The sequence below is a fragment of the Onthophagus taurus genome, chromosome 2 (assembly GCF_036711975.1).
Source record: "Onthophagus taurus isolate NC chromosome 2, IU_Otau_3.0, whole genome shotgun sequence".
In the NCBI taxonomy this organism is placed as follows: domain Eukaryota; kingdom Metazoa; phylum Arthropoda; class Insecta; order Coleoptera; family Scarabaeidae; genus Onthophagus; species Onthophagus taurus.
Genome location: NC_091967.1, coordinates 1,048,746 through 1,065,696, shown reverse-complemented (window position 1 = coordinate 1,065,696; position 16,951 = coordinate 1,048,746). Strand labels below are relative to the sequence as shown.

The 16,951-nt window shown below is 31.1% G+C and overlaps 1 protein-coding gene across 5 annotated transcripts in view; it reads left to right on the top strand.

Moving 5' to 3' along the window:
* Positions 1 to 16,951, top strand: part of LOC111424062 (paxillin) — a 63,432-nt gene that overhangs the window by 23,262 nt on the left and 23,219 nt on the right. The window contains exons 1-3 of one of the 5 annotated variants that reach the window (XM_071201577.1): positions 3,838 to 3,920; positions 4,546 to 4,687; positions 15,633 to 15,805. In XM_071201577.1, coding sequence (XP_071057678.1) covers positions 4,546 to 4,687; positions 15,633 to 15,805 — 315 coding nt within the window. In that variant the 5' untranslated portion in view covers positions 3,838 to 3,920. Of the gene's footprint in view, positions 1 to 3,837; positions 3,921 to 4,482; positions 4,688 to 9,952; positions 10,194 to 15,632; positions 15,806 to 16,951 lie in introns of those variants that run through there. The other 4 variants (XM_071201581.1, XM_071201578.1, XM_071201579.1 and 1 more) reach the window with 4 other exon arrangements.

Here is a 16,951-nt window from a genome sequence, read left to right as displayed (position 1 = left end):
TTTTGAATAACATGAGATGGCTATGAACCTATTTCGAAACATTTTGAACAATTTTGATACCTTATAGACCAATTTTGGACAATATTAGTGCAGTTTTCAGTCGTTGTGAGCAATCTGGACTTGCTATAAACTAGTCGTTATACATTTAGACAAGTTTTTAATGACTATCAACTAATCTTTAGTCATTTTGAGCAACATGGATTGTCTAAAACTAGTTGTTAATCATTTAGACAAGTATAAAATTACGCTCAACCTATAATCAATTATTTTGAATAACATGAGATGACTATGAACCTATTTCGAAACATTTTGAACAATTTTGATACCTTATAGACCAATTTTGGACAATATTAGTGCAGTTTTCAGTCGTTGTGAGCAATCTGGACTTGCTATAAACTAGTCGTTATACATTTAGACAAGTTTTTAATGACTATCAACTAATTTTTAGTCATTTTGAGCAACATGGATTGTCTAAAACTAGTTGTTAATCATTTAGACAAGTATAAAATTATGCTCAACCTATAATCAATTATTTTGAATAACATGAGATGGCTATGAGCTTATTTCGAAACATTTTGAACAATTTTGATACCGTATAGACCAATTTTGGACAATATTAGTGCAGTTTTCAGTCGTTGTGAGCAATCTGGACTTGCTATAAACTAGTCGTTATACATTTAGACAAGTTTTTAATGACTATCAACTAATCTTTAGTCATTTTGAGCAACATGGATTGTCTAAAACTAGTTGTTAATCATTTACACAAGTATAAAATTATGCTCAACCTAGAATCAATTATTTTGAATAACATGAGATGACTATGAACCTATTTCGAAACATTTTGAACAATTTTGATACCTTATAGACCAATTTTGGACAATATTAGTGCAGTTTTCAGTCGTTGTGAGCAATCTGGATTTGCTATAAACTAGTCGTTAGACATTTAGACAAGTTTTTAATGACTATCAACTAATCTTTAGTCATTTTGAGCAACATGGATTGTCTAAAACTAGTTGTTAATCATTTAGACAAGTATAAAATTATGCTCAACCTATAATCAATTATTTTGAATAACATGAGATGGCTATGAACCTATTTCGAAACATTTTGAACAATTTTGATACCTTATAGACCAATTTTGGACAATATTAGTGCAGTTTTCAGTCGTTGTGAGCAATCTGGACTTGCTATAAACTAGTCGTTATACATTTAGACAAATTTTTAATGACTATCAACTAGTTTTCAGTCATTTTGAGCAACATGGATTGTTTAAAAACTAGTTGTTAATCATTTAGACAAATATAAAATTATGCTCAACCAGTTTTCAATGATTTGGAATAACATGAGATGCCTATCAACTTATTTCCAATCATTTTGAATAATTTTGCTACCTTATAAACCAATTTTAGACAATGTTGGTGCAGTTTTCAGTCATTCTGAGCAACCTAAAATTGCTATAAACTAGTCCTTATACATTTAGACAAGTTTTTAATGACTATTAACTAGATAAATAGAAACAATTTTGGACAATGTTGGTGCAGTTTTCAGTCGTTAGTTCTAGTTTTACACTAGCACTGTTACTATGTAGAATTAACACTATACATAGAACTAAAAATATTCAAGGTTAATGTTTTTTATTCCATCTTGTTTATTTTTTGATATAAATGCATCATGTCATTCAAAATGAGCCCAAACATGATACGTTTAATTCCAATATTACTCGAGATATAAGCAACTTCCGGTATTTTTATTGAGCTATAACGGATAGTTTTTTTTTAGGACTGTATGTAGACTTTTTTGAGTTATAGATATGATTATGTTTTGTGTTTCTCTTGATTAATAATAGCTTATATTGTTTTTATGTAAAATATAGACTTCTTACATGTTTTGTTAAAAATTTTCATTGAATTACATTTCGGGAGCTCATATATTATCATTTTCCGGGCTGTATGTAGACTTTATTTTATTTATTTACAATTTTTATCCCCTTAATACTTTCTAATATATATATTATTAGTATATTATTTTCACCCTCTACCCTCTTCCTCCATTTCCATACCCTCGGCTCCTCGGCCCAATCATCCCCTCATCCTTCCCTTTGTCTCCTTACCCCCACAACCATTCTCATCCATCGTTTCCCCTCTCCCCCCTCTCCTAAGATCTGCCCTCGGTTCAACTCCTCCTCCCTCAACTCACTGCACCCATTCAACATTTTCCATTCCTCCCTGCATAGCCTACACCACCTCTCCTCATCGGCCATCCAGTATCTGTTAGCTCCCTCCTCGTTTCCACAACGGAATCTAGCCACCAACTTCTTCCCTTCCTCATCTCCTTCCAATAACAAGTATCTAGGCAGCCCCTCCGTTATTATGTCCTTGTACCTTTCGTTATACCTCCCTTCTTTTATTTGTGTCCTTCTTTCCTGTCTCTGCACATCTCGGTCCCTATCTCTCAACTCCCTCCACATCTCCCTACCCACTCTTCGTCTACTATTTATCTCAGTTACCGAGTAGCCCGCTCGTCTATAATAGTTGTCTCTGTGTCCTTTCCCATATCTGATCTTTCCCTCTTTAATTTCCCTCCAACACTCCCCCAAGATCCCGCAGTTTGGCCTCCCTTCTATTCTTTCTTCATATTTCACTGCTCTCCTGCCCGCCTCCACTCTGACCTTATTCACCTTTACCTCTTCCCTCACTATATACCCCGGTGTTTCTATCGCCACCCCAAGCACCCATCCAGTATCTAGCTTGCACGTCCTCCAACATTGCCTGCTCTCTCCATCCCCATACCTCTGCTCCATACATCATCACACTGCTAACCAGGCCTTCAAACATAATCTTCCTCGCTGCCACATTCCTTCCAAAAACTCTCTTCCCCCAACCCCATACTTGTCCCATCACCTTATTCGCCTTTTTTGCCATAGCTATCACATGCGACCCCTCCCTGTTGTCCTCCCTGAACACATACCCCAAGTAAGTATACTCCCTAACCTCCTCGATCTCTTTTCCCTCCCATCTCCAGTTTTCTGTTCTTTTTCTCCCACCCTTACAAAACTTCATCATCCTTGTCTTCCCCCTAAAATATCTTTCCAATGTCTTTATCATATCTTTCATCTCCGCCGCTTCTCTCGCCATGACCACGATATCATCCGCGTATGCTAACATATGCACCTTTCTACCTCCCACCACCACCCCTCCCATTTGCCCCTTCCCATATCTAGACTTTATTGTATCACTGTATATAACAATCTAGCGCTGAATAACAAATAAAACTAGACTAACACTAGGACTAGAACTAATATTAGACCTAGAAGTAGAAACATAGAAGCAAAAATCATTCGGGTTAGACTTATGATTTAAATCACTGAAAGATTCTTCATTTGGAAAATTAATTCTACTCAAACTCGTTTCTTGGTTAACATTGTAGATATCCCTAGCTCCTTTATCTGTATCTTTTATTCCCACGTATATTGAACTATATTTTTAGATTTTATTAAATACCAGGGAGTAAATTCTTTCGTTATTGTGCTATTTAAAAAGTCATTGGACGTATTGATCAAAATAGAAAACGTGGGCACGGTTCAATTATGTAATTTAAAAACTACGTTGTTCGGAAGTCATTTTGACCTTCCCATTGGCGCACGCCGTAATAAAATTACAATTGTAAACGAACAACAATAGCTCTAAACGCGTACGAGAACATTTTTTCCTCGATAAATTGTAAGAAATCTTAAATAACGAGTACAATTAATGATAACATCTCGCTTTTGAGATACTTAAACTGTGGGTGTTGGCCTTCGACGACCATTGAAGAAAATCAACCTGTCGGTTGCGTTTGGGTGTTAGTTAAGTTAGACGGTCGTCACAAGAGTTTCTTTTTTACTTGTTGTCCATACATTTTGTATTTGTTATTCTATTTTCGTAAGTAAATCTTGGATTATTTATTTTTGGTTTTTGGATCTTGGCAAATCGTACCAGTATATAAGTATCTTTAAATCTTTATCACCGAATTTACGCTGGATTCTGTGTGTACGTTTTTTTATTTGGCATTGATAAACAAAAATTCCACCCACATAACACATTTTGTATTTGTTAAGGAACTACAGTTTCCGGAAATATGTACTACAATTTGGGTGTTATAAATATAGTTAGCAAGTATTCTAATATATCTAATAATGTATCTAAGGAACGAAAAACAGTTTACGGTTTCAAATTCGTATATTCGAGGCTTAGCGATTCCGCAAGTGTTCCTATTTTTAGTTGAAGTCGCACACAGTTTGGCTCCTACACGCGTTTTGCCAAAAACTGTTCTCGAGTCCCGGTTCAACCGAAAAACGTTAGTCATACGGCGTGGATCCTACAAGATCCCCATAGCAGAAAAACACAGTCAATTGCACGGGAAAATTGGCCTATCGTTAATTTCGGGAGTGCCCCAAAAATATATCCGGTACGATTTGCGTGGTTTTCCAGAAGCCAATCGTGCGTTGTTGTGTTCGCCTGTAAAACTGTCGCCTGAATTGTGTGCTTGTTTCCGGGGAACCAAAAGATGTCTGGCACGATGCGCATGCGTACGCCCAGTCCCAAGACGGTCACGTTCGACCCATCACCACCCACATCTTTCACCAAAAACTATCGGTTCGAGAGAAAAATGCATTTTAGAGATTTAAAGGAATGGGAGCAATACTTGAGTAAGTTGACTCCTACTAACTTGAGAAGCTAAAAAATTGAAAATTGATTTCGAAATTGTTTCAAAACATTTTATGTAAATAGACGAATGCTTTGTTAGAAATAAAGTTCAAGTAAAATTCAAGTTTACTTGTAATTCAACAAGGCGATAGAATTACGTACTTTACGTATATGAAATATTATACAAACCACATTCGAATAAGGAAAAACATTTAAAATTCAAGGTTTTCAATCTGTATCTGTTTAGGTACATATTTTGTTTGGTTTTGACATCTTTTTTGACAAATTCAACAAAATGGATTACTTAGGTCCATTCAGTTCGCCATAACTTCATATAGCATGTACAGCTTAGCAAATCTATTTTGGCCGGTCAGTTAAGCAAAAGGAGAAGTACGATTAAAAGCTTGGTACATTAAAGTCTACATACAGCCCGGAAAATGATAATATCTGAGCTCCCGAAATGTAATTCAATGAAATTTTGTAACAAAACATGTAAGAAGTCCATATTATTTCCATATTTTACATAAAAACTGTATAAGCTATTATATCAAGACAAACACAAAACATAATCATATCTATAACTCAAAAAAGTCTACATACAGTTCTAAAAAAAAACAATCCGTTATAGCTCAATAAAAATACCGGAAGTTGCTTATATCTCGAGTAATATTGGAATTAAACGTATCATGTTTGGGCTCATTTTGAATGACATGATGCATTTATATCAAAAAATAAACAAGATGGAATAAAAAACATTAAATTAAATGTAAAACTAGAACTAACGACTGAAAACTGCACCAACATTGTCCAAAATTGTTTCTATTTATCCAGTTGGTAGTCATTATAAACTTGTCTAAATGTATAAGGACTAGTTTATAGCAAGTTTAGGTTGCTCAGAATGACTGAAAACTGCACCAACATTGTCTAAAATTGGTTTATAAGGTAGCAAAATTGTTCAAAACGATTGGAAATAAGTTGATAGGCATCTCATGTTATTCCAAATCATTGAAAACTGGTTGAGCATAATTTTATATTTGTCTAAATGATTAACAACTAGTTTTAGACAATCCATGCTGCTCAAAATGACTAAAGATTAGTTGATAGTCATTAAAAACTTGTTTAAATGTATAACGACTAGTTTATAGCAAGTCCAGATTGCTCACAACGACTGAAAACTGCACTAATATTGTCCAAAATTGGTCTATAAGGTATCAAAATTGTTCAAAATGTTTCGAAATAGGTTCATAGCCATTTCATGTTATTCAAAATAATTGATTATAGGTTGAGCATAATTTTATACTTGTCTAAATAATTAACAACTAGTTTTAGACAATCCATGTTGCTCAAAATGACTAAAAATTAGTTGATAGTCGTTAAAAACTTGTCTAAATGTATAACGACTAGTTTATAGCAAGTCTAGATTGCTCACAACGACTGAAAACTGCACTAATATTGTCCAAAATTGGTCTATAAAGTATCAAAATTGTTCAAAATGTTTCAAAATAGATTCATAGCCATCTCATGTTATTCAAAATAACTGATTATAGGTTGAGCATAATTTTATACTTGTCTAAATGATTAACAACTAGTTTTAGACAATCCATGTTGCTCAAAATGACTAAAGATTAGTTGATAGTCATTAAAAACTTGTCTAAATGTATAACGACTAGTTTATAGCAAGTCCAGATTGCTCACAACGACTGAAAACTGCACTAATATTGTCCAAAATTGGTCTATAAGGTATCAAAATTGTTCAAAATGTTTCGAAATAGGTTCATAGCCATTTCATGTTATTCAAAATAATTGATTATAGGTTGAGCATAATTTTATACTTGTCTAAATGATTAACAACTAGTTTTAGACAATCCATGTTGCTCAAAATGACTAAAAATTAGTTGATAGTCGTTAAAAACTTGTCTAAATGTATAACGACTAGTTTATAGCAAGTCTAGGTTGCTCACAACGACTGAAAACTGCACTAATATTGTCCAAAATTGGTCTATAAAGTATCAAAATTGTTCAAAATGTTTCAAAATAGATTCATAGCCATCTCATGTTATTCAAAATAACTGATTATAGGTTGAGCATAATTTTATACTTGTCTAAACGATTAACAACTAGTTTTAGACAATCCATGTTGCTCAAAATGACTAAAGATTAGTTGATAGTCATTAAAAACTTGTCTAAATGTATAACGACTAGTTTATAGCAAGTCCAGATTGCTCACAACGACTGAAAACTGCACTAATATTGTCCAAAATTGGTCTATAAGGTATCAAAATTGTTCAAAATGTTTCGAAATAGGTTCATAGCCATTTCATGTTATTCAAAATAATTGATTATAGGTTGAGCATAATTTTATACTTGTCTAAATGATTAACAACTAGTTTTAGACAATCCATGTTGCTCAAAATGACTAAAAATTAGTTGATAGTCGTTAAAAACTTGTCTAAATGTATAACGACTAGTTTATAGCAAGTCTAGATTGCTCACAACGACTGAAAACTGCACTAATATTGTCCAAAATTGGTCTATAAAGTATCAAAATTGTTCAAAATGTTTCAAAATAGATTCATAGCCATCTCATGTTATTCAAAATAACTGATTATAGGTTGAGCATAATTTTATACTTGTCTAAATGATTAACAACTAGTTTTAGACAATCCATGTTGCTCAAAATGACTAAAGATTAGTTGATAGTCATTAAAAACTTGTCTAAATGTATAACGACTAGTTTATAGCAAGTCCAGATTGCTCACAACGACTGAAAACTGCACTAATATTGTCCAAAATTGGTCTATAAGGTATCAAAATTGTTCAAAATGTTTCGAAATAGGTTCATAGCCATCTCATGTTATTCAAAATAATTGATTATAGGTTGAGCATAATTTTATACTTGTCTAAATGATTAAAAACTAGTTTTAGACAATCCATGTTGCTCAAAATGACTAAAGATTAGTTGATAGTCATTAAAAACTTGTCTAAATGTATAACGACTAGTTTATAGCAAGTCCAGATTGCTCACAACGACTGAAAACTGCACTAATATTGTCTAAAATTGGTCTATAAGGTGTCAAAATTGTTCAAAATGTTTCGAAATGGGTTCATAGCCATCTCATGTTATTCAAAATAATTGATTATAGGTTGAGCGTAATTTTATACTTGTCTAAATGATTAACAACTAGTTTTCGACAATCCATGTTGCTCAAAATGACTGAAAACTAGTTGATAGTCATTAAAAACTTGTCTAAATGTATAACGACTAGTTTATAGCAAGACCAGATTGCTCACAACGACTGAAAACTGCACTAATATTGTCCAAAATTGGTCTATAAGGTATCAAAATTGTTCAAAATGTTTCGAAATAGGTTCATAGCCATCTCATGTTATTCAAAATAATTGATTATAGGTTGAGCATAATTTTATACTTGTCTAAATGATTAACAACTAGTTTTAGACAATCCATGTTGCTCAAAATGACTAAAGATTAGTTGATAGTCATTAAAAACTTGTCTAAATGTATAACGACTAGTTTATAGCAAGTCCAGATTGCTCACAACGACTGAAAACTGCACTAATATTGTCCAAAATTGGTCTATAAGGTATCTCAATTGTTCAAAATGTTTCGAAATAGGTTCATAGCCATCTCATGTTATTCAAAACAATTGATTATAGGTTGAGCATAATTTTATACTTGTCTAAATGATTAACAACTAGTTTTAGACAATCCATGTTGCTCAAAATGACTAATGATTAGTTGATAGTCATTAAAAACTTGTCTAAATGTATAACGACTAGTTTATAGCAAGTCCAGATTGCTCACAACGACTGAAAACTGCACTAATATTGTCCAAAATTGGTCTATAAGGTATCAAAATTGTTCAAAATGTTTCGAAATAGGTTCATAGCCATCTCATGTTATTCAAAATAATTGATTATAGGTTGAGCATAATTTTATACTTGTCTAAATGATTAACAACTAGTTTTAGACAATCCATGTTGCTCAAAATGACTAAAGATTAGTTGATAGTCATTAAAAACTTGTCTAAATGTATAACGACTAGTTTATAGCAAGTCCAGATTGCTCACAACGACTGAAAACTGCACTAATATTGTCCAAAATTGGTCTATAAGGTATCAAAATTGTTCAAAATGTTTCGAAATAGGTTCATAGCCATCTCATGTTATTCAAAACAATTGATTATAGGTTGAGCATAATTTTATACTTGTCTAAATGATTAACAACTAGTTTTAGACAATCCATGTTGCTCAAAATGACTAAAGATTAGTTGATAGTCATTAAAAACTTGTCTAAATGAATAGGGACTAGTTTATAGCAAGTCCAAGTTCAACTAGTTTTGCACTAGCACTATCACTAGAGCTAACACAGTTCTAGGTCTAATGTTAGTTCTAGAGACAGTGCTAAGTAGCGCTAGTTAAATGTTGTATGTTTTTATTGAACTAACTTTAGCTAGTTCTAGGACTAGTGTTAACTAACACAAGACCTAGAACTAGAATAATTCGGGTTTGGCCGTCTTGAGAGACTAAATGCGACTAAATCTACTGCTGTAGCCTTCACTTCGTAGCACAAGTCGAACTGTTTCGACTTTGTATTAAAATAATATAGACTTCTAATATCCTTCGTTTAAAAAATTCATTGAATTACATTTCAGGAGATGAGATATTATCGTTTTCTTGGGTGTATGTAGACTTTATTGTATCACTGTACATCGTAATATTTATTGCAGCTTCTCTGAAATACATATCGGGCGAATTTGTAGTTTATTCAATTAACACTGTTAAGATGGTGCTAGTGTTAATTCTAATTTTAGTTTAATCATCATTTTTTATTACACAGAAAATCCCGGAATATTTACTTTAGATAAAAAAAAACAAATCATAACTTATTTATAAAAAACTCAATTCTAGAAATTCAACATATTGGGATTACCCACCTTAATTCACACTATTTTAAAACAATGTGATACAATAAAATAAAAAGAATTTAAATTTAATGGAGCGCTTCGTCATCGGAATGCGATCCAAAAATGTTTATTACTCTTACTTAAAACTCAACATCCATAGTCTATTTATAGAGTTAGGGGGCCTTCGGCCATTGTTATGCGTGTCTAGGCCTAGTTCACAACTTCCACTTCCAATAACGGCCCCGTATTTACAACCACTTTTGTCATTCTTCGACATCGTGTCAACAAAATTGATTCATCGATAAGAAACAGACCTTCCTCGAGTCGTCGACTCATACGCATACCACAACTTTTATCACTACCGTGAAAACCTCGCGCGTTCTCGTTCCTTAAAAAGCGACGTTTTTTCATTTTAGTTGTGGTTTCCTCTTCGATCGCGTTTGTTCTTATAAATCCTAAAAAAAAAACGTGTTTTTTTTTTGTTAATCCGCGAAACGTTTTCATTTTTTAAAAGTTTTGATAATGAACGATTTACGAAAACCGGTTAATTATGATGGGTATGAGGAAGAACGACGTGGTTTAGGTGAGAAATATTTATTTTTGAAATTTTTAGCTTTTAAAATTTTATGATCGATTCAATTTAGATTTTGATATAATATTTAATGCGTTTTAATATAATATGTTATAATTCTATGTGGTAATCTTATTTCCTAAGTTTGTGTACTTAAAAGGTTGGTTTGTTAGCGCTTCTCGAGATGAGTCATTGGCTGTGTATGTTTACTGATAAATTTGTGTTCGAAAGAAATTTCGTTATAACTTTGCCGCAAAATTATAGGCAATGTTGGTAAAATCTAAATCAATTTTTTGAAATATAATCTATGATGAACACATCGGTTATATATATATATATATTACAAAATTTTCGTATTACACTTTCCTAGAAAAATACATGTTATCGATGAGTGAAAACTGTGTAACCGACACTGATTAAATTTATATGCGACACGTAATAATATTGAGTGATTACAAAAAAACGCATTTTTTTATTATCGTAATAATAATCCTTAATGTAAGCGATGTTGTCCATTTAAGATATTAATGATTAAGTTCTTGAATTCTGAATTCGCTTATTTTTTCTGTATTCTAAGTTTATTCCTCAATAACTGCTGGTGTCAGCATCTTTCCCTTATTAAATATGAATATCCTCACACTTTGTATCCACTCTTGTGGAATTTGCTTGCAGGTAAGTATCTTGTAGAGAATGTGGAATTGATCAAATAGTATATTTCTTTCTTCATAAAAGACCATTTAGTTTAGTTTTCTTCGTCTATGACTTCTAGCTTTTGATATAGTTGTCAGAAGTGTTTTTCACATTCTTTTACTGATATTGTGGTTGCTTGTACTTGTATGTACTCGTTAACTAGTTTTCCCCATATCTCTCTCTATCTACCATAAAGATTTTACTCTATATCACTGGAGAATGCCTCCCAATAGCACCGTTTAATTATTTAAATGTTTGCATTTACCCTATATATTTTAATATTGATATGGATTCTTCCATTTTTGGAAATCTGTTTCGTTCTTATTGCATCTTCAGCCACTTTCATTATACAGGGTGATTCACATTAGAACCGACACGGAGCAGGAACATGTAGAGGACAATAAATTAAGTCTTAAGTTTAGTAGTCGGCTATGAAATTGTACGTCAAATTTGACAAACAGATTACAAAGTTATTTGACGACAAGGTTTTCTCCATCTTTTCTCCATCACCTTTCATTCTTGAGTTATGATCGATTTTAACACCAAAAGTACCCAATTTTGACATTTTGGGGATTTTCTCTTTATCACATGAAAATCATTACATCTAAACTAAATTTGTTTATGGTTGATGTCTTCTTAGTTGACAATAAACAACTTATTCCTAAAAAACTTTTCTCCATCAGCTTTCATCCTTGAATTATGATCAATTTTAATACCGAAAGTACTCAATTTTGATATTTTGCTGATATTTTCTTTATCACTAGACAATCATTACACTTAAATTAAATTTGTTTATGGATCATGCCTTTTTAGTTCATAATAAACAATTTATTTCAAATAAACTTTTCTCCATCACCTTTAATTTTTGAGTTATGATCTATTTCAATACCAAAAGTACTCAATTTTGACATTTTGGTGATTTTGTCTCTATCACTAGAAAATCATTATAACTAAACCAAATCCGTTTATGGATGATGTCTTTTTAGTTCATAATAAACAATTTATTCTTAAAAAAATTTTCTCCATCACCTTTCATTTTTAAGCTATGATCGATTTTAAAATCAAAAGTACTCAGTTTTAACATTTTGGGGATTTTCTCTTTATCACATGAAAATCATTACATCTAAACTAAATTTGTTTATGGATGATGTCTTCTTAGTTGATAATAAACAACTTATTCCTAAAAAACATTTCTCCATCACCTTTCATCCTTGAGTTATGATCAATTTTAATACCAAAAGTACTCAATTTTGATATTTCGATGATTTTTTCTTTTTATCATTAGAAAATCATTAAAGCTAAACCAAATCTGTTTATGAGTAATATCCTTTTAGTTCATAATAAACAATTTATTTCAAATAAACTTTTCTCCATCACCTTTAATTTTTGAGTTATAATCTATTTCAATACCAAAAGTACTCAATTTTGACATTTTGGTGATTTTTTCTTTATCACTAGAAAATCATTATAACTAAACCAAATCTGTTTATGAGTAATGTCCTTTTAGTTCATAATAAACAATTTATTTCAAATAAACTTTTCTCCATCACCTTTAATTTTTGAGTTATGATCTATTTCAATACCAAAAGTACTCAATTTTGACATTTTGGTGATTTTTCCTTTATCACTAGAAAATCATTATAACTAAACCAAATCTGTTTCTGGATGATGTCTTTCTAGTTCATAATAAACAATTTATTTCAAATAAACTTTTCTCCATCACCTTTAATTTTTGAGTTACGATCTATTTTAATACCAAAAGTACTCAATTTTGACATTTTGGTGATTTTTTCTTTATCACTAGAAAATCATTATAACTAAATCAAATCTGTTTATGGATGATGTCTTTCTAGTTCATAATAAACAATTTATTTCAAATAAACTTTTCTCCATCACCTTTAATTTTTGAGTTATGATCTATTTCAATACCAAAAGTACTCAATTTTGACATTTTGGTGATTTTTTCTTTATCACTAGAAAATCATTATAACTAAACCAAATCTGTTTATGAGTAATGTCCTTTTAGTTCATAATAAACAATTTATTTCAAATAAACTTTTCTCGATCACCTTTAATTTTTGAGTTATGATCTATTTCAATACCAAAAGTACTCAATTTTGACAGTTTGGTGATTTTTTCTTTATCACTAGAAAATCATTATAACTAAACCAAATCTGTTTATGAGTAATGTCCTTTTAGTTCATAATAAACAATTTATTTCAAATAAACTTTTCTCCATCACCTTTAATTTTTGAGTTATGATCTATTTCAATACCAAAAGTACTCAATTTTGACATTTTGGTGATTTTTTCTTTATCACTAGAAAATCATTATAACTAAACCAAATCTGTTTATGAGTAATGTCCTTTTAGTTCATAATAAACAATTTATTTCAAATAAACTTTTCTCCATCACCTTTAATTTTTGAGTTATGATCTATTTCAATACCAAAAGTACTCAATTTTGACATTTTGGTGATTTTTTCTTTATCACTAGAAAATCATTATAACTAAACCAAATCTGTTTATGAGTAATGTCCTTTTAGTTCATAATAAACAATTTATTTCAAATAAACTTTTCTCCATCACCTTTAATTTTTGAGTTACGATCTATTTCAATACCAAAAGTACTCAATTTTGACATTTTGGTGATTTTTTCTTTATCACTAGAAAATCATTATAACTAAACCAAATCTGTTTATGAGTAATGTCCTTTTAGTTCATAATAAACAATTTATTTCAAATAAACTTTTCTCCATCACCTTTAATTTTTGAGTTATAATCTATTTCAATACCAAAAGTACTCAATTTTGACATTTTGGTGATTTTTTCTTTATCACTAGAAAATCATTATAACTAAACCAAATCTGTTTATGAGTAATGTCCTTTTAGTACATAATAAACAATTTATTTCAAATAAACTTTTCTCCATCACCTTTAATTTTTGAGTTATAATCTATTTCAATACCAAAAGTACTCAATTTTGACATTTTGGTGATTTTTTCTTTATCACTAGAAAATCATTATAACTAAACCAAATCTGTTTATGAGTAATGTCCTTTTAGTTCATAATAAACAATTTATTTCAAATAAACTTTTCTCCATCACCTTTAATTTTTGAGTTACGATCTATTTCAATACCAAAAGTACTCAATTTTGACATTTTGGTGATTTTTTCTTTATCACTAGAAAATCATTATAACTAAACCAAATCTGTTTATGAGTAATGTCCTTTTAGTTCATAATAAACAATTTATTTCAAATAAACTTTTCTCCATCACCTTTAATTTTTGAGTTATGATCTATTTCAATACCAAAAGTACTCAATTTTGACATTTTGGTGATTTTTTCTTTATCACTAGAAAATCATTATAACTAAACCAAATCTGTTTATGAGTAATGTCCTTTTAGTTCATAATAAACAATTTATTTCAAATAAACTTTTCTCCATCACCTTTAATTTTTGAGTTATGATCTATTTCAATACCAAAAGTACTCAATTTTGACATTTTGGTGATTTTTTCTTTATCACTAGAAAATCATTATAACTAAACCAAATCTGTTTATGAGTAATGTCCTTTTAGTTCATAATAAACAATTTATTTCAAATAAACTTTTCTCCATCACCTTTAATTTTTGAGTTATGATCTATTTCAATACCAAAAGTACTCAATTTTGACATTTTGGTGATTTTTTCTTTATCACTAGAAAATCATTATAACTAAACCAAATCTGTTTATGGATGATGTCTTTCTAGTTCATAATAAACAATTTATTTCAAATAAACTTTTCTCCATCACCTTTAATTTTTGAGTTATGATCTATTTCAATACCAAAAGTACTCAATTTTGACATTTTAGTGATTTTTTCTTTATCACTAGAAAATCATTATAACTAAACCAAATCTGTTTATGGATGATGTCTTTTTAGTTCATAATAAACAATTTATTTCGAAAAAAAACTTATCTTCATCACAATTAATTTTTGAGTAATGATCGATTTTGATAACAAAAGTATTCAATTTTGACATTATGGGGATTTTCTCTTTATCACTAGAAAATCATTACATCTAAACAAAATCTGTTTATCAATAATATCTTTTTAGTTCATATTAAACAATTTATTCCTAAAAAATTTAAGACCCAACTTTGAAGGTCTATAACTCCTCAGGGGTTTTAGTATAGAGATAAGTTGCGTTAGATTATCTTAATTTATTGTCCTCTACATGTCCCTGCTCTGTGTCGGTTACCCTGTATTTATGTCTACGTCGTCTTCATGGCTTATTGCATTTTTAGGTGTTTTCTGTGCTGAGCTTTGTTGGTAGAGTTGTTTTGTGCTAAAGATGGTGGGTGGTACATGATGTTTATAATTTTTTTCCTACCGCAAGGTAGATTAATTCAGTTCTGAATTTCTGGTTAATATCCATGTTTTCATAAAAATTAAGCAAAAAGGTCATACTTTCATTGTTTCTGGATATTTTTGATAAGTGGGAAGGCATGTAGTAAGCTCTCATATCCCGAATATTTCTAGTGCTAGATCTAGTGTTAGTTCTAATAGCTAGAATTAATATTTGTATAAGTATCTTTTAGTTCAATAAAGATATACAACAATCTGAATAACAAATAAAACTTAGCTTTAACACTAGAAACATTCGGGTTGAGACGCACTGCTAAAGCTAAATGTTAGAAAATATATATTCACCCTCTTTGTTAAAGTTGTTTTTAAAAAATTTATATTTATAAAGAATTTTTTTTATTTTCAGATGCTCTTTTGGCAGATTTACAAAGTACAGTAAACGCAGGTGGAGCTGGAAACGTAGGTGTTGGTAACACAAGTGGAAGTACTCCCGGTTACGGATCCCTAAATAAGGGCACAAGACATTCTCCTGCACGTGAAATACCGATTTCAAGGTCGGAATCTTACACATCTAGATCGGTAAGTCATTTCTTCCCACTTTAAAATCATAAATTTAGCGATACATTAAAATTATAAATTTAGACATTATTGTTTTGAAACACGATTCTATATTTATTATCAAGGAATTAGATCAAATAATCGCAACTCGGCCTCGTTCCGTTTTACTCCATTTTTTTTTATTAAAGCGACATCTCTTAGATTTCATTAAAAGTTTTCGTTTCAAGGAATTTTCGTGAGATGTCGCCGCGCGATTAAAAAGTACAACGCCCACAAGTTTAAAACCAACATTTATTATGCATTTTAAACTTTGCAAGTTTTCTGTCTCCGATGGCAAATGGTTTTGGATGATATAGAATTGTTTTTTTTTTGGGCCGGGCCACGGTCTTCCATCTTTGTCTGTAGTTGCGAAACGTTTAAATATAAAATTTTGAGAAAGCGTTTATGATTTGTATTTATACAGGAAAATGAAATTTTATGATTCTGTTTAGTAAATGTGTGTTTAAGTTGGAAATTCGAAATGTAGCTGTTTTCTACCGTTTAATCTACATTTTTATTATGACGAATTTTCTCTCTTAAATGTTAAATTCTATTTTCATGAATTTTTTGGTAAATTTTTAAACGCGGCTAGTTATTCAGAATCGTTCCGAAACTTAGCCACCTGTTGATTAAAATCCAACAAGTGGTCGCCCGGAATCCAACAAGTGTCAGTTTCGTTTTGACCCAAAAGTCTTTTATAAATAAGAGATTTGTTTAATGTCGTTTGATTTAGTTTTATTAAAAGTTGTGTTTAAAATAGCGGGGCGTTGGTTTTTCGGTCGCCATGGATTGATTTAGTAATATTAGTCAGGCGTCGGGCTGGGGATCCCTTTATGGTGCGAACGCAATGCAGAACACGAACGACGACGACGGGCGTCGGGACGCCACGGATTTTCCACACGGCACCATCCTCTCCGGCCGTAAACAGTTCGCTCTCTTTTTGATTTTGTTCGAGTCGTCTCTGTCTTTTCCGTTTCATTCATTTTCAAAAAAATAGAGGGGTCTTGATCTTGAGGCGATAATAGAGAGCGTCGTTGGATAGTTTTGGCTCAAAAACTGGGAATAAACAGGTGGACTTTAAGCGGTCCCCCTTCCTCCTTTTCACAACGTTGCATTTACTGTTCCCAC